Here is a 26,698-nt window from a genome sequence, read left to right on the forward strand (position 1 = left end):
GAAGAATATTTTAATATTACTGTTAACTGTAGTCCATAGTCTGCATTTAGTGTATTTTTTTCCCGTTTAGCACCATATTATTAATATCACATAATACTGATATACATTTGTTCCATTTCATGGAAGAACATTCTTATATTTATACTATTAACCACCTTCGTCATCCACAACAGGGTTCACTACATTATACAGTCCTGTGTTTCATCTTCTAGCTTTCCCTCTAGTGACATTCATGACCCTAAACTTCCCTTTTCAACCACAATCACACACGATTCAGTGCTGTTAATTACACTCACAATAATGTGCTACCATCATCTCTATCTATTCCTTCCATATAAATTTGATGATTGGCATTTCCATTTCTGTAAAGAAGGATGTTGGAATTTTGATTGGGATTGTGCTAAATCTGTAAATTGCTTTGGGTAGAACTGACATCTTAATGTTATTTAGTCTTCCAGTCCATGAACATAGAATGTCCTTCTATTTGTTTGGGTCTTCTTTGATTTCTTTTAACCATGTTTTACAGTTTTCTCTATACAAGCCCTTTACATCCTTGGTTAGATTTATTCCTAGATATTTGATTCTTTTAGTTGCTCTTGTAAATGGAATTTTTTTCTTGATTTCTTCTTCTGATTGTTCATTACTGGCATATAGAAACATGGTTGATTTGGGGGTGTTGATCTTGTACCCCTCCATTTTTCTAAATTCATTTATTAGCTCTAGAGCTTTGTTCTGAGTTTTTTACCCTCATTCATTTTTTAAATGTAATTATATTAAAATATATTCACATACCATACAGTCATCCAAAGTGTAAAACAGTTGTTCACAGTAACGTCATATAGTTGTACATTCATCACCACAGTCAATTTGAACATTTTCATTACTCAAAAAAATAAGAATAAAAATAAAAGTAAAAAGAACACTCAAAACATCCCATATCCCCCTCCTCCATATTATTCTTTTACTTTTTGTCCCTATTTATTTGTCCATATACTGGGTAAAGTGAGTGAGCCATACATAACATCTTCACAATCACATGGTCACGCCATATAAGCTATATAGTTATATGATCACTTTCAAGAATCAAGGATACTGGATTGCAGTTCAACAATTTCAGATATTTCCTTCTAACTATTCAAATAAACTAAAAACTAAAAAGGGATATCTATATAATACATAAGAGTTACATCCAGAATGACCTCTCAGCTCCATTTGAAATCTCTCAGCCATTGAAACTTGATTTTGTTTCATTTCTCCTCCCCCTTTTGGTCCGAAAGGTTTTCTCAGTCATTCTGGAGAGGATTAGCCTCTCCTTTGCAGTAACAAACTTTGTAAAGGCAAGCCCCAAAATTGAGGGCTCTGCCTACTAAGCTGGTGGTCCCCCAAGCTTGTGAAAATACCAGGAATTTCCCAGCTGGGGCAGTTTAATATTTCCATGTTTTCCCACAGTCCCTCAAGGGGGCTTTGTAAATACTTTTTAATCTCTGTCAAGATAACTCTGGGTTGTATAGGGGCTTCATGCTAACCTGTACAAACAACAAGGTCTCACTCGCTAGTCAAGTTCCATGTAATTATGGCATTTGAGTAAACTGACCATACAAGTTAAATTATATAGTGTGCTACAGAAAAAATAGATTTTGCACCATATAACCATCTCTTCCTTTGGTCCAACACAGAAGTCAAAGTTTTAAAACATGATTAGTATCATCCTGTACCCTTTAGTTGGATCTACCCCAATCTCAACCAAGTCCATTTTGTTTGTATCTCCAGTCGAAGTCTGATCTCCTTTTCAGACTCTTTAGCAGTTGACTCATGGGGCAATGCTGACACTCACAGCTGCCGAATTCTGGCTCTGAGTCCCAGGTGCCACAAAGACACCCAAAGCTCTGGGAACTGACCACATCACACACAAACAGCTCAGAATCTCAAAAATTTAGAAATAACTGTTATAGCTCACGAATAAACGTGACTGCTATAGGAAGTTACAATAGAGGAACCTTTCTATAAACCTTCCCCTTATAGCGCATGCTCCCAGATTCAATTCTCAGACTTTACACATTATTAGTCTATATTAGTGAGGCATTATAAGGTTTGTCTTTTCATTTCTGGTTTATTTCACGCCACCTAGTGTCCTCACGGGCCATTCAGTTCATTGCATACCTGATAACTTCGTTCTTTCTTGCTGCTCCCTCATGCAAAAACATTCTTATATTTGTACATTTAATCACATACATTGACCACTCTTAAGTTTCACTAAGTTACACAGTCCCCTTCTTTACTGTCTATCTTTCCTTCTTGTTGGTGTCATACTTGCCCCTAGCATCCGTCTTTCAGCTTTACTCACAGACATCGTTGGTCAATGTACTTACACAGTATTATGCTATCTATTTCTGGAGCTATACAATCAATCCTCTAGAACATTCTATACTCCTTCAACATCAAATGTCCAATCTCTACCCTCTTTCTATCTCCTGATATCTTCATTTCTAAACTCTTCTCCAAACCTTTCTCTCCTGTCTTTTCCTATCTGTCTGTAGCATTCCCTTTAGTACTTCCTGTAGAGGAGGTCTCCTGTTCATGAACTCTCTCAGTGTCAATTTTCTGTAAATATTTTAAACTCTCCCTCATTTTTGAAGGACAGTTTGGCCAGATATAGGACTCTTGGTTGGCAGTGTTTCTCTTTCAGTACCTTGAATATGTCATACCACTGTCATCTCACCTCCGTGGTTTCTGCCAAAAAAATTTGCACTTAGTCTTTCTTGTTGAGCTTCCCTTGTGTGTGATGGATCACTTTTCTCTTGCTGCATTCAGAATTCTCTCTTTGTCTTTGACATTTGAAAATCTGATTAGTAAGTGTCTTGGAGTAGGTCTATTTGGATCAATTCTGTTTGGGGTACGCTACAATTCTTGGACCTCTAATTTTATGTCTTTCGTAAGACTTGGGAAATTTTCATTGATTATTTCCTCTATTATTCCTTCTGCTTTACCGTTCTGGGACACCTATAACACATATATTCATGTGCTTCATGTTTTCCTTCAGTTCTCTGAGACCCTGCTTATATTTTTCCATTCTTTTCCCTATCTGTTCTTCTGTGTGCAGGATTTCAGATGTCCCGTCCCCCAGCTCATAGATCCTTTCTTCTGACTCTCCAAGTCTGCTGTTGTATGTCAGCATTGTGTTTTTCATCTCTACTATTGAGTCTTTCATTCCCATAAGTTCTGCTATTTGTTTTTTCAAGCTTATGAATTCTTCCTTATGATCACCCAGTGTCTTCTCTATATCCTTTATCTCTTTTGTCACATTCTCTCTTACCTCATTGATTCGATTTAAAAGATTGGTTTGAACATCTATAATTAGTTGTTTCAACTCCTGAATCTCAGTTGAAATGTTATTTTCTTCCTTTGGGCCATATTTTCCCATTTCCTCATGTGTCTCTTGATTTTCGGCTGTTTTGGCATGTGGTTTTCTTGATTGGTTTATTCTGGAGGTTGTTTTCTCTTTTGCATAAGGTTTTCTTGTTTGTTGACTTTCATCCCTTTCTTTTCTTTGTTTCTCTCCTTGGCCAGTTGTCAGATTTGCTCTGCCCCCCAGTCTGCTCCCCCAAATCAAGCACTCACTGTGGCCTGCCACGGGGATGGGATGTAGGCACTAGGCACCCCAGCAAGTTCACTGTGTGTGGTAATACAACTCTGCTGGCTTCCGGTGGTGCTGTGTTTTCCACTGGCTACTAAGACCTGGGTTTGATTTGGGTTCCTGCTTTAATAGTTGGGTCTTCCCTATTTCTCAGCCAAAACAGGGCCAGGTTTCCATACAGGGCATATGGACCAACTCCCGTGTTTCTAAGAAACGGTCCTTGCACCTCTCGGACTGTCCAGCAGATGGTGCTGTTCAGTAACTTAATCATCCTCAGAGGCTGCTCTGCCTCGGAGCACAGCTGCTGCCTGCCACTCCCCTCAAGGGTGGGGGAGGGGCTTTCAGACCCAGAGCTGGAAACATTTCTCTGGCCATATTTTCTCAGTCTCACTCTGTACCTTACTGATCTGGGCCTTGAAATGCCCTCCCCTCCCCTGTCCACTGGGTCTTCAAACAGAGTATTTTTCACTGCTATGAGATTTTTTTTTTAATAATTCAATTTTATTGCGATATTCACATACCATGCAGTCATACAAAGTGTATAATTAATTGTTCACAGTACCACCATATAGTTGTGCGTCCATCACCCAAATTAATTTTTGAACATTTCATTACGACACACACAAAAGTAATAAGAATAAAAATTAAAGTGAAAAAGAACAATTAAAGTAAAAAAGAACACTGGGTGTTTTTCTACTCATCTATCCATACACTGGACAAAGGGGAGTGTGATCCACATGGCTTTCCCAATCACATTGTCACCCCTTATAAGCTACATTGTTATACAATCGTCTTCAAGATTCCGGGGTTCTGGGTTGTAATTTGATAGTTTCAGGTATTTACTGCTAGCTAGTCCAAGTCATTAGAACCTAAAAAGGGTTATCTATATTATGCGTAAGAGTGCCCACTAGAGTGACCTCGGCTTCTTTTGGAATCTCTCAGCCACTGAAACTTATTTCATTTAATTTCACATCCCCCTTTTGGTCAAGAAGGTGTTCTCCATCCCATGATGCTGGGTCTAGATTCCTCCCCAGAAGTCATATTCTACATTGCCAAGGGGATTTACACCCCTGGGTGTCAGATCCCACACAGTGGGGAGGGCAGTGATTTCACCTGCCAAGTTGGCTTACTAGAGAGGGCTACATCTGAGCAACAAAGAGGCATTCAGGAGGAGGCTCTTAGGCACAATTATAGGCAGGCCTAGCCTCTCCTTTACATTAACAGTCTTCCGAAGGGCATGTCCCATGATTGAGGGCTCAGCCCATCAAACCGCCAGTCCCCAATGTCTGTGAGCACATCACTGCTGTGAGATTTTAAAATCTGTATCCCCGGTGGGAGGGGTCCTGGCTGCTGATTCTGTGTCCTTCCCACATGGAGACCGAGTGAGGGGGAGGGGAGAGGACTGGCTGGTCTGGGATGGAAAATTACTATGTGATATTTCTTCTCTTTCTTTGATTCAATATTTGCAGGTTCTTACTCCAGTCTATGTCCTCCAGAGTTTCAAACAACTCAGGATTGTGCTTTTTTTCTTTGAATCTCTGGAGAGAAGTTTTCAGTAGCTGTTTACAGTGCTATGTTGATGTCACCCTTACCCTCATTCATTTTTTATTCTAGTAATTTGAGTCTTCTCTCTTTGTTTCTTGAGCACTCTAACTAAAGGTTTGTCAATTTTGTTGATCTTTTCAAAGAATCAGCTTTGATTTTCTCTTATCATTTTTCTATTTTCTATTTCTTTAATTTCCACTCTACTCTTTATTGTATCCTTCCTTCTCCTTGCTTTAGGTTTAGTTTGTACTTCTTTTCCAGTATCTTAATGTGGAAAGTTAGGTTACTGATTTGAAATGTTTCTTCTTTCTTAACATAGTCATTTATAGTTATGAATTTCCCTCTGAGCACTGCTTTAGCAGCACCCCATAAGTTTTGTTGTGTGGTATCTTCATTTTCATTCATCTCAAACTATTTTCTTTTTTTTTGTGTCTTTTTTTTTTATTAAATTCAGTTTTATTGAAATACATTCACACCCCATACAATCATCCATGATATACAATCCACTGTCCACAGTATGATAACATAGTTATGCGTTCATCACCACAATCTATCTCTGAACATTTTCCTCACATCAGAAAGAACCAGAACAAGAATAAAAAATAAAAGTGAAAAAAGAACACCCAAATCATCCCCCCATCCCACCCCATTTGTCCTTTAGTTTTTATCCCCATTCCTCCACTCATCCATACACTAGATAAAGGGGGTATGATCCACAAGGTCTTCACAATCACACTGTCACCCCTTGTAATCTACATTATTATATAATTGTCTTCAGGAGTCCAGACTGCTGGGTTGGAGTTTGGTAGTTTCAGGTATTTACTTCTACCTATTCCAATACATTAAAGCCTAAGAGGTGTTATCTATATAGTGCATAAGAATGTCCACCAGAGTGACCTCTCGACTCCATTTGGAATCTCTCAGCCACTGAAACTATTTTGTCTCATTTTGCATCCCCCTTTTGGTCAAGAAGATACTCTCTGTCCCACGATGCCAGGTCCACATTCATCCCCGGGAGTCATACTCTGCGTTGCCAGGGAGATTTACACCCCTGGGAGTTGGGTCCCACGTAGGGGGGAGGGCAGCGAGTTCACCTGTCGAGATGGCTCAGTTAGAAAGAGAGAGGGCCACATCCGAGCAACAAAGAGGTACTCAGGGGGAGACTCTTAGGCACCATTATATACAACTTTAGACTCTCCTTTGTGGTAATGAGCTTCATAAGGGCAAGTCCCGTGCTCGAGGGCTCAGCACATCAAACCACCAGTCCCAATGTTTGTGACAACATCAACACCAGTCCAGGTGAGGATGTCCAACACATCCGCACCTTCCCCCAGATCCTCGGGGCTGGGGAGGGGGAGGCTGTAAATATATTTTTTATTATCTGCCCAAATTACTCTAGGATGTGTCACTATTTCACTGCAGCCTATACTAACCTACCGTATCTCACTTCCTATTCAAAGTTCCATGCAATTGTGGTGTTTGAACAAATCGACTGTAGAGTTGTACCGTTTAGAAAATTTAGATCCTGTACCAAATAGATATCTATTCCCTTGGTCTCATATGAAAGTTGAAGTTTTAAAACACAATCAGTTTCAACCTTTATCCTTTGGCCTGGCTTGCCCTGGTCTTAACCAGACCTGCTTCATTCATATCGCTAATTGAAGTCTGGGCTCTTTTTCAGCTTTTTTTTTTTTTTTTTGACAGTGGCTGTATGCACTAATACTGACATTCATATCTGCCGACCTCTAGCTCTGAGTTTCAGGTGTCTCAGAGATATGCATTGGTCCAGAGACCAATCAGGTTATACGCTAGGGGATCAGCATCTCAAAGTTTAGAGATAGGCCTTACAATTCAGGGAGAGTTAACTACTGTAAGAGCTTACAATCTAGGGACTATTACAGTTATTGTGTCCACGTTAGGCTATGTTCTAAGATTCAATTCTGAGTTTACACATTGTAGTTAGTCCATATTGGTGAGGCATCATCCCTGTCACCATGTTTTCTCCAACACTTTTACTCCTATATATATATATTTTCCTGCAATTTTATAGAGTTATATTCACATACCATACATTTATCCACAGTGTACAATCAGTTGTTCATGGTATCATCATAAAGTTGTACATTTATCACCACAATCAGCACTTGAACATACTGATTACTACAAGAAAAATTTTTTTGTTTTTTTTTTTTTTAGCAATAAGAAAAAATGATGAAAAATAACATGAAAAAATGATAAAAAGAAAAATAACATGTCATACAATACAATATACTACTAAGGACAGCAAATAACACCACTACCAAGAATCCCATATGACTCCCCTATATCTCGCTCATATACATTTAGCATTGGCATATTGCCTTTGTTACATTTAATGGAGGTATATTACAATGTTACTGTTGACCATAGACTCCAGTTTGCTTTGATTACGTTTTTTCCTGAATACCATCCCTTTTTCAAATTTCTACATGGTTGACATTCATTTGCTTTCCCACATGCAAAAACATTTTTATATTTGTATATTTAGTAACAGTCATTGGCCACTCCAGTTTTTGCCATGTTATACAGTCCCAGTCTTCATCATCTATCTTTACCTCTGGTGTCATACATTCTCCTATCCCACCTCTTTCAGCTTTACTCACAGACATCTTTGTTCAGTGTACTTACAATACCGTGCTACCATCACACAGTATTATGCTATCTATTTCTGGATCTATGCAATCAATCCTAAACATTCTGTAGTCCTTCAGCATCAAATGGCTGATCTCTGCCCTCTTTCTATCTCCTGGTCGCCTGTGTTGTCAGCTTTTAACTCCCAAAGTTTGTTCATTAATGTCTGTTCATATTAGTGAGATCATACAGAATCTGTCCTTTTGTTTCTGGCTAACTTCACTCAACATAATGTCCTCAAGGTTCATCCACATTATTACATGATCCATGTCTTTGTTCTGTCTTACAGCTGCATAATATTCCATCATGTGTATATACCACAGTTTGTTTATCCACTCGTCCTTTGATGGGCATTTGGGCTGTTTCCATCTCTTGGCAATTGTGAATAATGCTGCAATAAACATTGGTTTACAAATGTCTGTTTGTGTCTTAAGTTTCAGTTCCTCTGAGTATATACCCAGCAATGGAATAGCTGGGTCATATGGCAAATCTATATTTAGCTTCCTGAGGAACCTCCATACTGTCTTCCAGAGTGGTTGCACCATTCTACATTCCCACCAACAATGAATAAGTGTGCCCCTTTCTCCACATCCTCACCAGCACTTGTCATTTTCTGTTTTTTGGATAATGGCCATTCTGATAGGTGTGAGATGATATCTCATTGTGGTTTTGATTTGCATTTCCTTAATAGCCAGTGAAGTTGAGCATTTTTTCATATGCTTTTGAGCCATTTGTATTTCCTCTTCAGAAAAATGTCTGTTCATGTCTTTTGCCCATTTTTTAATTGGATTGTTTGTCTTTCTGTTATTGAGATACAGGATTCCTTTATATATTCGGGATATTAAACCCTTATCTGATATGTGGTTTCCAAATATCATCTCCCATTGTGTAGGTTGCCTTTTGACTTTTCTGACAAAGTCCTTTGATGTACAAAAATGTTTAATTTTGAGGAGATCCCATTTGTCTATTTGTTCTTTGGTTGCTCGTGCCTTGGGTGTGAGGTCTAAGAAACCACCTCCTTTCACAAGATCTTTAAGATATTGCCCTACACTTTCTTCTAAGAGTTTTATGGTCTTGGTGCTAATGTTTAGGTCTTTGATCCACTTTGAGTTAATTTTGGTATAAGGTGTGAGATGGACATCCTCTTTCATTCTTTTGGAAATGGATATCCAGTTCTCCAAACACCATCTTTGAACAGGCTGCTCTTTCCCAGTTGCTTCGGCTTCACTGCCTTATCAAAGATCAGTTGTCCATAGATGTGAGGGTCTACTTCTGAACACTCAATTCGATTCCATTGATCAGTATATCTGTCCTTATGCCAGTACCATGCTGTTTTGAGCACTGTAGCTTTGTAATATGCTTCAAAGTCAGGTAGTGTGAGACCTCCCACTTCTTTCCTCTTTCTCAAGACATTTTTGGCTATTCGGGGCACCTTACCCTTCCAAATAAATTTAGTTATTGGTTTTTCTATTTCTGTAAAGTAAGTTATTGGGATTTGAATTGGTATTGCATTGAATCTGTAAATCAGTTTAGGTAAAATTGCCATCTTAACTATATTTAGTCTTCCAATCGATGAACATGGTATGTTCTTCTGTTTTTTCAGGTCTTGTTCAATTTCTTTTAGCAGTTTCTTATAGTTTTCTATGTAAAGGTCTTTTGTGTCCTTGGTTAAGTTTATTCCTAAATACTTGATTCTTTTGGTTGCTATTGTAGATGGGATTTTTTTCTTGATTTCCTCCTCTTGTTGCACATTACTTGTGTATAGGAACACTACAGATTTTTGCGTGTTGATCTTGTAGCCTGCTACTTTGCTGTATTCATTGACTAGTTCTAGTAGCTTTGCTGTAGATTTTTCTGGATTTCCTACATATAGAATCATGTCATCTGCAAATAGTGAAAGTTTTACTTCTTCCTCTCCAATTTGGATGCTTTTTATTTCTTTTTCTTGCCTAATTGCTCTAGCTAGAACTTCCAGCACAATGTTGAATAACAATGGTGATAGTGGGCATCCCTGTCTTGTTCCTGATCTTAGAGGAAAAGCTTTCAGTCTCTCCCCATTGAGTGTGATGTTAGCTGTGGGTTTTTCATATATTGCCTTTATTATATTGAAAAAGTTCCCTTCTATTCCTATCCTTTGAAGTGTTTTCATCAAGAAAGGATGTTGAATTTTGTCAAATGCCTTTTCTGCATCAATCGAGATGATCATGTGGTTCTTCTGCTTTGATTTATTGATGTTGTGTATTACATTAATTGATTTTCTTGTGTTGAACCAGCCTTGCATACCTGGAATAAATCCCACCTGGTCGTGGTGTATAATTCTTTTAATGTGCTGCTGGATTCGATTTGCAAGTATTTTGTTGAGGATTTTTGTGTCTATATTCATTAAAGAAATTGGTCTATAATTTTCTTTTTTTGTAGTATCTTTGCCTGGTTTTGGTATTAGGGTGATGATGGCTTCATAGAAAGAGTTAGGTAGCTTTCCCTCTTCTTCAGTTTTTTTGAAGAGATTGAGCAGGATTGGTACTAATTCGTTCTTGAGTGCTTGGTAGAATTCACATGTGAAACCATCTGGTCCTGGGCTTTTCCTTTTTGAGAGCTTTTTGATGACTGACTCAATCTCTTTACTTGTGATTGGTTTGTTGAGGTCATCTATTTCTTCTTGAGTTAATGTTGGTTGTTTATGCTTTTCTAGGAAGTTGTCCATTTCATCTAAGTTGTCTAGTTTATTAGCATATAGTTGCTCATAGTATCTTCTCATTATCTCCTTAATTTCTGCAGGGTCGGTAGTTATATTTCCTTTCCCATTTATGATTGCATTTATTTGCATCTGTTCTCTCTTTTTTTTTGTTAGCCTAGCCAGCAGTGGTCCATCGATTTTATTGATTTTCTCAAAGAACCAACTTCTGGTTTTGTTGATTCTCTCTATTGTTTTCCTGTTCTCAATTGCATTTATTTCTGCTCTAATCTTTGTTATTTCTTCCCTTCTGCTTGCTTTGGGGTTAGTTTGCTGTTCTTTCTCTAATTCCTCCAGGTGAGCAGTTAACTCTTCAATTTTTGCTCTCTCTTTTCTTTTAATATAGGCATTTAGGGCAATAAATTTCCCTCTCAGCACCGCCTTTGCTGCATCCCATAAGTTTTGATAAGTTGTGTTTTCATTGTCATTTGCCTCGAGGTATTTACTAATTTCTCTTGTAATTTCTTCCTTTACCCACTGGTTTTCTAAGAGGGTGTTGTTTAGCCTCCATATGTTTGTGAATTTTATGACCTTCTGCCTTTTATTTATTTCCAACTTCATTCCATTGTGGTCTGAGAAAGTGTTTTGTATAATATCAATATTTTTAAATTTGTTGAGACTTGCTTTGTGACCCAACATGTGGTCTATCCTAGAGAATGTTCCATGAGCACTTGAGAAAAAAGTGTATCCTGCTGTTGTTGGATGTAGTGTTCTATAAATGTCTGTCAAGTCTAGTTCGTTTATCATACAATTTAACATCTCTGTTTCTTTAGTGATCCTCTGTCTAGATGTTCTATCCATTGATGAGAGTGGTGTATTGAAGTCTCCAACTATTATTGTAGAGGTATCTATTTCTCCTTTCAGTGATCGCAGTGTTTGCCTCATGAATTTGGGGGCATTCTGGTTTGGTGCATAAATATTTATGACTGTTATGTTTTGATGAATTGACCCTGCAGTTGAGGCTGGGTTGAGCCTCCCTTCTTGCCCTCAGCAGATTGCTGTTTTTTGGTGTGTTTTTTTCCCCCCTTTCAGGGAGCTGGCAGCAAGACAGTCTATGAGGTCTGGGTGGGGAGGGGCGCCAGACCCCTGGTCCGGGGAACTTACAATGTTTGCTGCGATCTCAGCTTTTCCTCCAATTCCAAACTTGCGTCCAATGCGTGACTGGTTACTGGAGACCCTGAAAGCACTGTTTCATATAGTTCTTGGGTAATTGCCAGCTGCTCTAGGGGAGAGACGAAATTCTGCTCCTCACCACTCTGCCATCTTGCCCCGCCTCTCAAACTATTTTCTTAATCCTTTTTTTTTTTATTTCTTCTTTGATCCATTGGTTATTTAGGAATGTGTTTCTTAATTTCCACATATTTGTTAGTTCCCCAAATTTGTTATTGCTTTCTGATTTCATTCCATTGTGGTTGGAGAACATACTTTGTATTATGTCATTCCTTTTCAATTTATTGAGGCTTGTTTTGTGTCATCTGTCCTAGAGAATGTTCCATATGCACTTAAGAATGTATGTTTTTTTTCTTTTTGTACATTTTTTCATTGTGAAATTTAACATATATACATAGTGATAACTTTCAAAGTACAATTTAACAAGAGTTATATAAGTAATTTCAAAGAATGTTATGGGTCACAGTTCCACAGTTCAATTCTTTCCTTATTGTAATATATAAGATACAGAAAGGTGATAACTTTCAAACTACAATTTATTGAGTAGCTATAGAGAATATTGCAAAGAATGTTATGGGTTAGTTGCATATTCTTCTCTTATTGAGTGGAGTGTTCTATAGATGTCTATTAGGTCTCATTTTATTATGTTTGTTCAAGTCTTCTATTTCCTTGTTGATCTCTTTTGCCTTGTTGTTCAACCCTGTTCCAGTTTGCTAATGCTGCTGTTATGCACAATACAAGAAATGGATTGGCTTTTATAAAGGGGGTTTATATGGTTGCAAATTTATAGTCTGAAAGCCATGAAAATGTCCAAATTAGGCATCAGCACACATATATCTTCACCGAAGGAAGGCCAGTGACGTCCAGTAAACCTCTGTTAGCTGAGAAGGCATGTGGTTGGCATCTGCTGATCCTGGGTTTTGTTTCAGCTCCTCTCTCAGCTCCTGTGCGTTCTTCAAAATGTTGCTCTTGGGGTGTTTTGTCCTCTTTTAGCTTCTCTGGAGCAAATTCTGGGCTGGCATCTCCAAAGCATCAGCAAAAGTCTGCCTTCAACAGCCATCTCCAAAATCTCTCCCTCAGCTGCTCTCCAATGTCACTCTCAAGTGTTCTGAGCTGCTTCTGTCTGTGAACTCTTTTCTAGGACTCCAGTGATTTAATTAAGACTCACCTTGAATGGGTGGGGTAACTCTTCCATGGAAATTACTAATGAAAGCTCTCACCCACAGTTGATTGAGTCACATCTCCATGGACACACTCAAGCAGTAGATTCCAACCTAATCAACACTAATACATCTGCCCCCACAAGGTTGCATTAAAGAATATGGCATTTTGGGGGGCATAATACATCTAAACCAGCACCTTCCACCCCCTGGACCCCAAAATGACATGATCTTTGCATATGCAAAATACATTCATCCCATCACAATATCACGAAAACTTAAATCATTTCAGTAACAATAGGTAAGTACAAAATCATACAAGTCAGTTACAGGCATAGTCTGTTCTAAAGCAAAATTACCCTCTAGCTGTGGACCTGTGAAACTTAGGACAAGTTATTTGCTGCCAATATACAAAGGAGGGACAGTCCTAGGAAAAACATTCTCATTGCTGTAGGGAGAAATTCAAAGGAAAACAGGGTTCATGGGACCAAAACAGTTCCTAAAGCTTGCAGGGCATACTCCATTAGATTTCAAAGTCTGAGAGTCATTTATCAAATGACTTTGCATCCTTGGGGCTTGAGAGAGCAGGATTCCAACTCTTCCTAAGGACCTTTGCAGCAGCCCTTTTCTCTCCAAACACTGGGGTAAGTGCTCCAACATATCCACAGGTTGGGGAGACCACCTTCTCAGCCCCACCCTCCTCAGACATTGCGGTGGCACCCAGACTGTCTTCCTTCTCTGGGGCACACACGCTCAACCCCTTCAGAACAGTGGGTGGTGCCCAGGCTCTCCCCCATCCCCAGGGAATGTGCTCCACCCTCTCTGAGGCCTGGGGTGGCAGCTCTCTTCCTGAGCATCTAGGTGACAGGCCCACCTTCTGCCTCCGGGGCAAACACCCTTTCCACCTGCATGGGTTCTGCTTTCCTTATCCCAGATTTCTTGACTCTAGACCTCAATTTCCATGGTTCTGTTTTGGAAGAAATTTTTCCTTCAATTTGTTCCTTCTCTGACCCCTCCAGTCCAGACCAGCAAGGCTCTGTCTATACAGATCTTGCAAAAATCTTGCTGGCTTGGTAGGAAGCATAAAGGGGTCAAAACCATCAGACAGTAGGACTTTCCATGAATCCTTTCTGGATAACTCCATCTCTTATCCTGGCTTGTACTGAAGTGGTGGTTGGGTTCCATATTTGGTTAAATCCTCATGTGGGGCACTATCTTCTGGTGTCTCACTTTCTGGAAACCCAGAGCTTTCCAGACCATCAGTTTCTGGTTTCTTTGTACCCAAGAGTTCAGTTCTGAGTTTCTCTCTTTCATCTGGCATTTTACTATAAGCTCCAAGGAGAAACCAGGCTACATCTTCTACATGTAGTTTGGAGATCTCTTGACCTAAGCATCCCAGGTTGTCACTTTCAAAGTCTGTTTTCCATCTGACACCAGGACTCAATTTTGCCAAATTCTCTGCCACTTTAAAACAAAGATTGCCTTTCTTCCAGTTGGCAGTCACAGTCAACATTTCTGTTCAAGGCCTCATCAGAGCTATCTTTAGAGTCCATATTTCTACCAACAGTCTCTTCAAAACAGTCTAGGTGTTTTCCATCAAGGTCCTCACTGTCTTTCTAGAATCTTCCCCTTATCCATTTAAAAAGCCATCCCAAGACGGTTGCTGCAAAGGAGAGGCTAGGCCTCCCTATAAGTGTGCCTAAGAGCCTCCTCCCGAATGCCTCTTTGTTGCTCGGATGTGGCCCTCTCTCTCTAGCTAAGCCAACTTGAAAGGTGAAATCGCTGCCCTCCCCCCTACGTGGGATCAGACACCCAGGGGAGTGAATCTCCCTGGCAACGTGGAATATGACTCCCGGGGAGGAATGTAGACCTGGCATCATGGGACGGAGAACATCTTCTTGACCAAAAGGGGGATGTGAAAGGAAATGAAATAAGCTTCAGTGGCAGAGAGATTCCAAAAGGAGCCGAGAGGTCACTCTGGTGGGCACTCTTACGCACAATTTAGACAACCCTTTTTAGGTTCTAAAGAATTGGGGTAGCTGGTGGTGGATACCTGAAACTATCAAACTACAACCCAGAACCCATGAATCTCGAAGACAATTGTATAAAAATGTAGCTTATGAGGAGTGACAATGGGATTGGGAAAACCATAAGGACCACATTCCACTTTGTCTAGTTTATGGATGGATGAGTAGAAAAATAGGGGACGGAAACAAACAAACAGACAGACAAAGGTACCCAGTGTTCTTTTTTACTTCAATTGCTCTTTTTCACTTTAATTATTATTATTATTATTTTTGTGTGTGTGCTAATGAAGGTGTCGGATTGATTTAGGTGATGAATGTACAACTATGTAATGGTACTGTGAACAATCGAATGTACGATTTGTTTTGTATGACTGCGTGGTATGTGAATATATCTCAGTAAAATGAAGTTAAAAAAAAAAAGTCTTAAAAAAAAAAAAAGCCATCCCAACATATTTGGTATTTGCAAATTCAGTAGCACCTCACTCTTGGTACCAAAATCTATTCCGGTTTGCTAATGCTGCTGTTATGCAAAATACCAGAAATGGGATGGCTTTTATAAAGGGGGTTTATTTGATTACAAATGTACAGTATGAAGGCCATGAAAATATCCAAATTAGGCATCAGCATGTGTATATCTTCACCAAAGGAAAGCCAGTGGTGTCCAGAAAACCTCTGTTAGCTGGGAGGGCATGTGGCTGGCATCTGCTAATGCCGGGTTTTGTTCCAGCTCCTCTCTCAGCTCCTGTGCATTCTTCAAAATGTTGCTCTTGGGGTGTTTTGTCCTCTCTTAGCTTCTCCAGAGCAAACTCTGGGCTAGCATCTCCAAAGCATCAAGCAGAAGTCTGCCTTCAATGACCATCTCCAAAATCTCTCCCTCAGGTGCTCTCCAATGTCACTCTCAACTGCTCTGAGCTGCTTCTGTCTGTGAACTCTTTTATAGGACTCCAGTGATTTAATTAAGACCCACCCTGAATGGGTGGGGTAACACCTCCATGGAAATTACTGATCAAAGGTCTCACCCACAGTTGATTGCATCACATCTCCATTGAAACAATCAATAGGGACCACCCTAATCAACACTAATACATCTGGCCCCACAAGATTGCATTAAAGAACATGGCATTTTGGGGGGCATAATACATCTAAACCAGCACATACCCATTATTGAAAGTGGGGTATTGAAGTCTCCAACTATTAGTATCTATTTCTCTCTTCATTTCTCTGTTCTTGCTTCATGTATTTTGGTGCTCTGTTATTAGGTATATATATTTCTACAATTGTTGTATCTTCCTGATATAACATTTTTCATTTAAAATGTCCTTTATCTCTCTAGTAACATTTTTTGCTTTAAAGTCTATTTTGTCTGATATTAATATAGTCACTCCAACTTTCTTATGATTGCTGTTTGCATGATATATCTTTTCTGTATTTTTACTTCCAAACCATTTGTATCTTTGAATCTAAAGTGTGTCTCCTATAGACAGCATATTCTTGCATCTTTTTTTTTCCAGTCTAACAGTCTCTGCCTTTTGATTGGATTATTTATCCATTCATGTTTAATGTTACTAACCACTGTATTATTTTGAAAGAAATAACTTTTGCATTCCGGCATTCTAAGGCCTCTTTGAAAGTTACGGCCCCTCTCTGCTTCTTTTGAGAACACACTCTTCCTGGCTTTCCTGATGCAGACATTGCATAAACATATTACTCTCCTCTTTCATCATGTTAAGTGTCTTGGAGACGGAATCTTTTCTAGTTACTAATCGTCTCTTAACTTTGTGGTTCACCTTGTGATACTCCTTTCTAGAACTAAGGGAGAAATCAGAGTCTTTGATTTTGCACGGCTTAGAGACAAGCAGTGGCTTAAAAGTGGAATGCTTTTCCAAAGTTTAAGTTTTATTCCATTGGGCAGATCTTCATGAGGAATTATTTCTGAATTCTCATTGAAGACAACAAAAAAGGATGCACTCTGGATTTGGAGTGAGTGCTATATATGAAACTGGTTCCCCTCTGATCTGGTGTTAATGGGGAGACAGAAGGGTGAGGTGGAAATAGTCCCACCTTGGCAAATGATGGAAGTCCAGCCTCATCCAGGGTCTGCAGTGATGCCCTTTTAACCATGGAAAGTAAATGGGATGGAAATGGGCAGCCCATGCGTCAAGGTGAGAAGGAAAGGCAGAGTCATCCCAGCCATTGGCAAGGCTTGGCCTGAGGGCACAGATCTGGAAAGAAGTGGAGAGGGAATGACAGAATGAGGACAAAACCAAACTAACTTAAGCATGATTGAGCCAGCTCCTGCCACACACCTACAAAACATTTCACAGAAGGGCTGCTGACCTCTTTCTAGGTGCTGGCTCTGAATCCAAGGGGCCCAAGCATCTCTCAAGTCCACTGTCAGGGTTGTGCAGAGTGGGCTGGCACTCCGCTCAGCCACACAAAGCCAGCACATTGCCAGCCTGGAACATTCTCTGAAGCAGAGGAGAAAAACACGCATCTCTATAAGGGGCTTTGCTCCTCAGAGCTGGGGTATCTTTAAACTTTCCAGCTGGAGAGTTGCAAGAGGCTTGTTTGCTTTTTAGTAGCTTTGGCCGGAAGTCAAAGGTACCATCAACCAGTTGATCTTGTGGGTAGAGCAGTCCTTAGAGGATATCTCTGCTCATGTGAGAAGCTTCCATTCTCTTTGTCCCTTTCCTGCCTCTGCCCTCCCCACATCTTTCCTTTCTCTCTTGCTTGGCCTCTTCCTGGCCAGCCTTCTGTATTTGTTGCCTGTGAGCTGCTGCTCCTGTCAGGGAAGTGTCGCTCCCTCCCCTCCTTTTCATCTTTTCTGATACCCAGCTGCTCTCTAAGAACCAGGAATAGATCTGCGTACCCACTGTTTTGCTTTGTTTTTGCCCCCAGGAACTTCTGCATTATGTAATTGGTACCCTGCTCCTCCTCATCGCCTCCATCGTGGCAGCCTCCAGGAGTTACAGCCAGAGCGGACTGGTAGCCGGAGCGGTGAGGATGTGCTCCCAGGAGAGCCTTTAGGAATGAATTCATGTTTCAAGTGCTCGTTTTCTTCCTGACAGGAGCAGAAGAGGGGGTGGTTTCTGGTACCTTTATTTCACAGAATCAATATCCACCCTGATCCAGCCAGCTGTGGTCTCCAAAGAACCTAAAACCTGGGCCCATGGCAGAAGGAAGGTCTTGGAAGGTGGATCATCTGGGCTGCCAGCAAATTCAAATGGCCACAGTGGCCTAGGCCACTCTCTTACAGCCACTATTTAAATCAGGCAGCAAATAGGTCCTTAGATGATTTAATTCACATGCCCACTCTGCTTGTTTGCTTGTGGCTGCCTTAGCACAGCGTAGAGAAAGATTGAGGCCTCTTTTAGGCCCAGGGGTGGGAGTCGGGGGGTGGGGGTGCTGTGATCAACTAGTGATGTCTGTTATGAGTCCTAGCTTTTCACTTCTGATTTTTAACTGTACACAAGCCAGGAAATAAATACATCACTCCCGTACCTTTAGAAGTGAAAAATTGATCCACCTGATAGCCATGAATGGAAGTAGCATGGAAATGTACAAAAATACAGTGCTGTGGGAGATACCCACATACACATAAATATATACACAAATATCTGTGTGTACATATACATGTACATTTTGCGGGAGATTCATAAGATGTCTGCCATCTGATTTAAGTGTGTCACATAACTGTGGGGATGCACGAGTCCAAATTCTGTAGAGCAGGCCATAAGCTGGCAACTCCAATGAAGGTCTTCAGTGAATCCCCAGGAGAGGCTGGCTGGCAGAAGTAGAGATGACAATCTCACTTCTGACTGCTGAAGTTATCAGTTCTCTTTTAAAGGCTTCAACTAACTGGATTAAACGTCTCTCATTGCTGAACACACTCCCCTTAGTTGATTGTATATATAATCAGCCATAAATGCAGTCAACTTACTGATGATTTAAGTCCACGAAATGTCCCCACAGTAGCACTTAGGCCAGTGCTTGCTTGACCGACAACTGGGTACCATCATCTTGCCAAATTGACATATTAACCTAACCATCACAGTCCATCCCTTGTCAGCTTGGCAGCCATACACATCACCTTAAACCATACTTAATCTCTAAATAAAAAACAGTAACAGCCATATTTTTCTTCTAACAATTCTCACCTTCCTGTATACAACCAGAAACGTACTAAGTCTCTCCAGAATAAGGTGCAAGTCCTTGGGTAATATTCACTCTTAAACTTGATCTCCTATAACTTAAATACTACAACATGAACAATGCAACTTATATCATATGATAAGGGATAACATAGAAAAGAAAACAAAGATATTTGCTTTATGTACAAATAAAAACTTACACATAACAAGAAAGAAATAGTCATATCATTGTCCTTGTTTCTGTAACTGGTCACATGGTTGTAGTTCATAATTATCACTACCTTCTTCCTCTAACAATTCCATGTTCCCTCTACCCTCAGCAAGCACTTAAGCTGGCCATGGTTCTTTGCTTAGTGGAGTGACCCATACCTTCATTCCTGAAGTTTCTGGGCCATTGGTAGTCCTGCCTGGATTGGGTTGTTGCAGTTTTCCATTGACTTTACTCACAGGGCCTGGTAGTACTAAGAGATGCCCCAGGGGATCTCCTGTATTCCAGGAAAACTCTTCTTTACCTCCATTGTGCAGTTGCAGTCCTATTTCCCCTTGATAGTCAGGATCAATCACCCCAGCCAGTGCAGTAATCCCCTTCTTTGCCTGTTGACTCAGAGACATGAGAAGCCTAAAGTTGGCCAGGTGGCAGTCTTAACTTCTAGTTCAATGGCTTTATTGTGTCTCCTGCTAGAAGTGGAACTAAGACCTGTAGACCAGCAGAACTTAAGGTTCCAGGAACAAGAAGCAAAAATTTTTCTAGTGGATCACTAGGGGTAATAGTAAGTGGTGCCATTCCTACCTCCCCCTCTTGATTCCTGGACCCATGAATCCTGGCTATGGGAGAAACAGCACCATAAAGTGGACACTGATTCAGAGCATACGCAGCCTCCTGGAGAACACTGCCCCAGCCCTGCAAGGTATTGCCACCTAGTTGGCACTTAATTGAGCTTTCAAAAGGCTATTCCACCATTCTATCAACCCAGCTGCTTCAGAATGATGGGGAACATGGTAAGACCAGAGAATGCCATAAGCATGTGCCCATTCCTACACTTCATTTGCTGTGAAGTGTATTCCTTGATCAGAAGCAATGCTGTGTGGAATACCATGATGGTGGATAAGACATTCTGTAAGCCCACGGATGGTCGGTAGTTTTGACAGAAGCACTGGGTGCAGAGAAGGCAAACCCATATCCAGAGCATGTGTCTATTCCATTGAGAACAAATCACTGCCCCTTCCATGATGGAAGTGGTCCAATGTAATCAACCTGCCACCAGCTAGCAGGCTGATCACCTCAGGGAATGGTGCCATATCGGGGACTGAGTGTGGGTCTCTGCTGCTGGCAGATTGGACACTCAGCAGTGACTGTAGCCAGGTCGTCCTTGTTGAGTGGAAGTCCATGTTGCTGAGCCCATGTATAACCTCCGTCCCTACCATCAAGACCACTTTGTTCATGATCCCTTTGGGCTGTGAGAGGAGTGGCTGGGGAAAGAGGCTGACTGGTTTCCACAGAACGGATCAGCTTATCCACTTGATTATTAAAACCTTCCTCTGCTAAAGTCACCGTCTGGTGAGTATTCACATGGGACACAAATATCTTTATCTTTTTTACCCATTTAGAAAGGTCTGTTCACATACCTGTTCCTCAGACCTCTTTGTCACCAATTTTCCACTCATGTTCCTTCCAAGTCCCTGACCATCCACCCAAACCATTGGCAATGGCCCATGAATTAGTATACAAATGCACTTCCAGCCAGTTCTCCTTCCAAGCAAAATGAACAACCAGGTACACTGCTCAAAGTTCTACCCACTGGGAGGATTTCCCCTCACCACTGTCCTTCGGGGACATTCCAGAAAGGGGCTGCAGTGTTGCACCTGTCCACTTACAGGTGGTAACTGCATATTGTGCAGAACCATCTGTAACCAGGCTGAAGTTTTCTCTTCCTCAGTCAACTGATTGTAAGGCTAAGCTCTGGGCTGGGAAGGAGAATGCAGTGTTGCAGGACTGCATACCATGGGCATTTGGGCCACTTCCACATGTAACTTGTGCATTCAGGACCTGCTCAAGCCCTATCTCATATATACCATTGCCATTTTATGATAGAGTGCTGCTGTGCACACCCAACTTTATGACTTGGTTGGTCAGACAACACCTAGACAACATCTGATAGGCAACTCGGGTCTCATGGTGACTTGGTGGGCTATGGTTAAGCGTTCGATCTCTTCTAGGGCCCAGTAGCAGGCCAAAAGCTGTCTCTCAAAAGGAGAGTAGTTATCTGCAGAGGATGGCAAGGCGTTTCTCAAAAATCCTAAGGGCCTGCATTGTGATTCCCCTTTAGGGGCCTGCCAAAGGCTCCATACAGCATCTCTGTTTGTCCTGACACTTCCAGCACCATTGGATCATATGATCCAAGTGGCAGAGCAGTTTGAACAGCAGACTGGACCTGTCACAGAGCCTCATCTTGTTCCAGTCCCCACTCAAAACTAGCAGCTTTTTTGGCACTCAGTAAACGGGCCAGAGTAGCACACCCAAATGAGGAATATGTTGTCTCTAAAATCCAAAGAGGCCAACTAGGCATTGTGCCTCTCTTTTTTTGGTCATAGGAAGGGTCAGATGCAACAGCTTATCTTTCACCTTAGAAGGGATATCTTAACATGCCCCACACCACTGGACACCCAGAAATTTCACTGAGGTGGAAGGCCCCTGTATTTTTGTTGGATTTTTCTCCCATTCTATGACACACAGTTTCCTTACTGATAAGTCTAGAGTAGTTGCTACTTCTTGCTTACTAGGTCCAATCAACATGACATCATTAATATAATTGGCCCGTGTGATATCTTGCTGGAGGGAGAAACGATCAAGATCCCTGTAGACAATATTATGACATAGGGCTGGAGAGTTGATACACCCCTGAGGTAGCACAGTGAAGGTATCCTGCTGGCCTTGCTAGCTGACAGCAAACTGTTTCTGGTAGTCCTTACTAACAGCTTTGAGAAAAAAGTATTCGCCAGGTCAGTAGCTGTATACCAGGTACCAGGGGATGTGTTGATTTGCTCAAGCAATGATACCACATCTGGAACAGGAGCTGCAATTGGAATCACCACCTGGTTAAGTGTACAATAATACACTATCATCCTCCAGGACCCATCTGTTTTCTGCACAGGCCAAATAGCAAAGTTGAATGGAGACATGGCAGAAAACACCACCTTTGCATCCTTCAAGTCCTTAAGAGTGGCATTAATCTCTGAAATGCCTCCAGGAATCCAGTATTGCTTCTAATTTACTATTTTGCTAGGCAGGGGCACTTCTAGTGGCTTCCACTTGGCCTTTCCTACCATAATAGCTTCACCCACAAGTCAGGGAACCAATGTGGGGATTCTGCCAGTTGCTGAGTATGTTCTGATTATGCATTCCAGAACTGGGGAAATAACCACAGAATTGGTCCTGGGATCCACTGTGAGATGGACCTGAGCTAACACTCCATCAAGCCCCTACTCTGACTGGTGGACCAGAGTGATATTTTTGGGTCTCCTGGAATAGTAACACTTCTGAGTCAGTGTCTTATAACCCCCAAAATGTCTGATCATTTCCTTTTCCCCAGTGCACAGTTATCCAAGTAAAAGGCTGTTGGTCTCCTTGGGGAAGGCTGGGAGGAAGATTAACAGTGTAAATTTTTGGCAATGTAACAGGGTCCTTTCCCAAGGGGACCCAGCCTTCCCCTCATTCAGGGGGCTCTAGGTATATAAACTGTGTCAAGTCTGGGGAACAAAGGAGTTGTGATTCTGTTTTTGTCATTCAAGTTAAACTTTTGTTCACTTTACCTAGAACTCCTTTTCTTATACAGATCAAGTAGGAACTGTCCATCTGTTTTACTTCTAGGTACCTCATGATTTACTAACCAATGCCATAGGTCTCCATGACTCAGATTATTTTGACTGCTGCTTTGAGCCCAAAGTTTTCCATTATGGTAACCATGCCCACCTTGCCTTTGGTGATTAACTGCTGCCACGTGGCTTCTTCCAACTCAGAATCTGATTATTCCCATTGTGTTTAAGGATTCCAGCTCAGTGACAGCAGTTCCCACAGTGATTTCTGATCTACAGCAAATGGTGACTACAGAGCCCTTCAGGGATGACGGAGCTAGTCTCACAAATTTATTCTTCACAGTCCTGGTGAAAGGTGTGTCCTCTGGACACTCCTGGGCTGGGTGAGCAGGTCTTCCATGATAAATCGACTCTAACATTCCAGTCTCTCTAAGCCTTTTAATCCCCTCCTCTACATTATACCAGGCAGTTCTGGCATTTTGACCTCAGGTAATGTTGGCCACCTTTTGATTCATGTTTCAGCCAATCACCCAAACAAACTAAACGCCCTTTCTAACCCCTCAAGCTACAACATTGAATGCAGAGTCTCTTCCTAGTGGGCCCATATCAAATTCAGCCTGATCCAACTTTATATTCCTTCCACCATTATCCCACACCCTGAGTATCCATTCCCACACATATTCCCCTGATTTCTGTCTATAAAAATTGGAAAACTCTTGCAGTTCTTTTGGCATACAGTGTACCACCTCATGGGTCACGCTTTATACCTCACCTTTTGGGGCCTGTTGGGACTTTAGTGTAGATATAGGTCTTGAAGCAAAAACTGGAGGTGAGGGTGGGTCATGAAAAGAATTAGAAGTGTCTTTCAAGCCCATTACCTAGGACATTCCATTGCATTTTCATCTGGTGAAACAGGATTAATCTTCCCAGATAGAGGAGTGAGGGTTATTTCCTCAGGGGAAGGGGTTACAGATTTAGCAGGCACTGGAGGATTAATTTTGTCAGGTGGAGGTTGAATGGCAGATTCCTTGGGGCAGACTGGAGGTTGAAAAGCTTTTTCCTCAAGGCAGGCTGGAGGTGAGGTGGCTGTTTCCTCAGGGCAGACCATTACAGGTTTATCTAGCAAAGACTCAGCAGAATCTAGTGTTTCAGTGTCCCCACTGCCATTCAACCCATATGTCCCCACTGCAGTTTTCAGGATCGCATTCCCTTCCAATTATTGTCCTCACTTTAACAGCAGATGCCCTGCAAGGTTGAGAATTTAATTTACATTATAAATCTGCTACTCACACAATGAGACGCTGGTTCTGGTTTTCTGAGATCTCAAGTCTGTGGCCACAGGAAATGAGATTTTCTTTCAGGGCACACATAGAAACTTTTACATCTTTATATAGTGCCTAAGTTGCAGATTTGAAACCTTTCTTTTAAAACTGTATCCAGCATATCTAGGAACAACCAGCCAATATCATTATACCTTTTGACTGCACAAAACTCTCTCAAGGTGTTAAAGCACTGTCACCCAGAGCCTTGCCTCTTGTAAGTGTATGGGTAGCAGAATCAAATGGTGATATTTTGTCTATCTCTATTGCCAACTCATGCCATGGACTGTCAATGCCATCTTGATTACTGGAAATAGTCATTAGTGCCACTGAATCTAATCAGAGTATAAAACCAACTGCAAAAACCCATTTTTAAGACTCGGTTTCTCAAGAACCACTCCCAGTACCAAAGCTGTGTTATTCGGTATTCTCTAGGGAAACAGAACCAATAGGAGACAACTGTAAATATGAGATTTTAAAAAGTGTTTCACGCAACTATGGGGATGCAGAGTCCAAATTCTGTGGGGCAGGCTACAAGCTGGCAACTCCGATGAAAGTCTTCGATGAATCCCTAGGAGAGGCTGGCTGACTGAAGTAGAAATGAGAATTCTCTTCTGACTGCTGAAGTCATCACTTTCTTTTTAAAGACTTCAACTGATATAATCAGCTATAAATGCAATCAACTTACTGATGATTTAAGTCCACAAAATGTCCTCACAGGAGCATTTAGGCCAGTGCTTGCTTGACCAGACAGCTGGGCACCATTACCTGGCAAAGTTGACACATGAACCTAACCATCTCAGTGGCTTATGGGCCAGTGCTGATTTGCTTAACCAATGTTCAGGCAATATTTTTTAAATGAGTTTTGATAAAAGCTCTGTCTGTGACCGTCACTGCCTTTCACTTACACATGTTATCAGAATTCTCCAGACTTTAGGCTGGGAGTGGGTTGGTTCCTGGAATTCTACTGGGAGAGGGAGTGTGTCCTCCAAAGGTCTGCACAAGGCAGAGCTTCATTACAGGGGCTTCCCAGCCTCTGCACCTCCCTAAACACCCCCACTGTCCCACCCCCATGCCGTCTCTGAGGTCAGTGGTGGTGGTTGCCACCTGCAGGTTGCCACCTGCTCAGCCCACAGGGCAAGCTGGCGGAAGGGGCACAGAGGAAATTCATGCCCACTCTGCCTCAGGGACCACTCGGGGAGAGTCCCACTGGGTTTTATGATTCAGGTTGTACATAATCATATTAACCCTGGAATCCACCCAATAGTTAGCATTTCTCATATACGGTCCTGGGGCCTCAGACCAAGCCTGGGCCATGGGGGAGCCAGAAGAAATAAAAGTATGGTCCCTCCTTATGAGAAAGTAGTACTCTGGCTTAGGAGATGAGTGAGGCCAAGGCACATGAGACAAGTAGCAAACAAGGCGATGTCATCTAGAATAGCATTATGTAACTATAATAAACTGTTCAATTATGCAATGCAGACACAGTTGGAGACTGGGATGATATATAATACACTAATTGTGTAGAACAGACAATGAGAGGCCAGGGCAGGATCTAATTGGCTAATTATGTGGTGCAGACAATTGATACAAGAGGAGCCAAGGAAGGGGAACTCAGGGAAAGAGAGATGGGTGTGGGCTGGGGCAGCAGCTGTTTATGCAAACCAGCAGCCAGGCTTGAAGAAAAAAACAAAGCCTTACTGAAAACCCTGCCCTTCATCTGACCACTCCTGGGCCATCCCTATGTAACTTCAGCTGGCGAGTTCAGTCAGGCACTAAGGGGGATGTAGCAAACCTGAGGCCTTTTTTTTGGATGTGAGTCTGAAAACATCTGGATGACAGGTCTAGTAGAGCATGGACTCTGGAGCCAGGCTCCCTGTGCTCAAACCTGGTCTCTGCCCCTTGCTCTCTCTGTGGCCTTAGGTGAAATAATTGGCCTTCTGTGATTCTGTTTCTTTAGCTTGTGAAATGGGGAAAGACAGCCTCGCTGAGTTGTTGTGAGGGTTAAAGATAAAGATCTTGGAACGCCAGCTGTTTCCTAGTAAGTGTTCAATAAATTGTAGCTGCCACGGCTGCCAGTGCTGTTCACAAATAAGGAAAATGGCTCCAGTCTTCAAAGTTCCAGAGAAAAAAAGACCGCAATGGTTTGTGAATGCTTCTTCCAGGACTATTCAGTGAACCCCCACCCAAGGCCCTCCTGCTCCCTGGGTGCCCTGTTCCCATCTATAAAGAGGAGGTTGGACTGGGCTAGGTCAGCTTTCGTCACATTTGAGTACTAGATGGATCCAGAAAAAGGAAAAGAGCACTGCCGTAACTTATTCTCATATAATTCTATTAAAATCTGTGTAAACATAAAACTAGGCATGAAGACCTCGGCATCTCTGACTCCCCGGAAAGGCAAATAATGCTTAAAACCTATTTTATTAGTCAGCTATAAGCCAAACTTCAACAGAAAGGACTTTAAAAGAAAAACAA

At 41.5% G+C, this 26,698-nt stretch overlaps 1 protein-coding gene across 1 annotated transcript in view; it reads left to right on the forward strand.

Moving 5' to 3' along the window:
- Positions 1-26,698, forward strand: part of CMTM7 (CKLF like MARVEL transmembrane domain containing 7) — a 101,946-nt gene that overhangs the window by 62,583 nt on the left and 12,665 nt on the right. The window contains 1 exon segment of the mRNA XM_037825667.1: positions 17,839-17,937. Within this exon segment, the coding sequence (XP_037681595.1) occupies positions 17,839-17,937 (99 nt within the window).

The sequence above is a fragment of the Choloepus didactylus genome, chromosome 1 (assembly GCF_015220235.1).
Source record: "Choloepus didactylus isolate mChoDid1 chromosome 1, mChoDid1.pri, whole genome shotgun sequence".
In the NCBI taxonomy this organism is placed as follows: domain Eukaryota; kingdom Metazoa; phylum Chordata; class Mammalia; order Pilosa; family Megalonychidae; genus Choloepus; species Choloepus didactylus.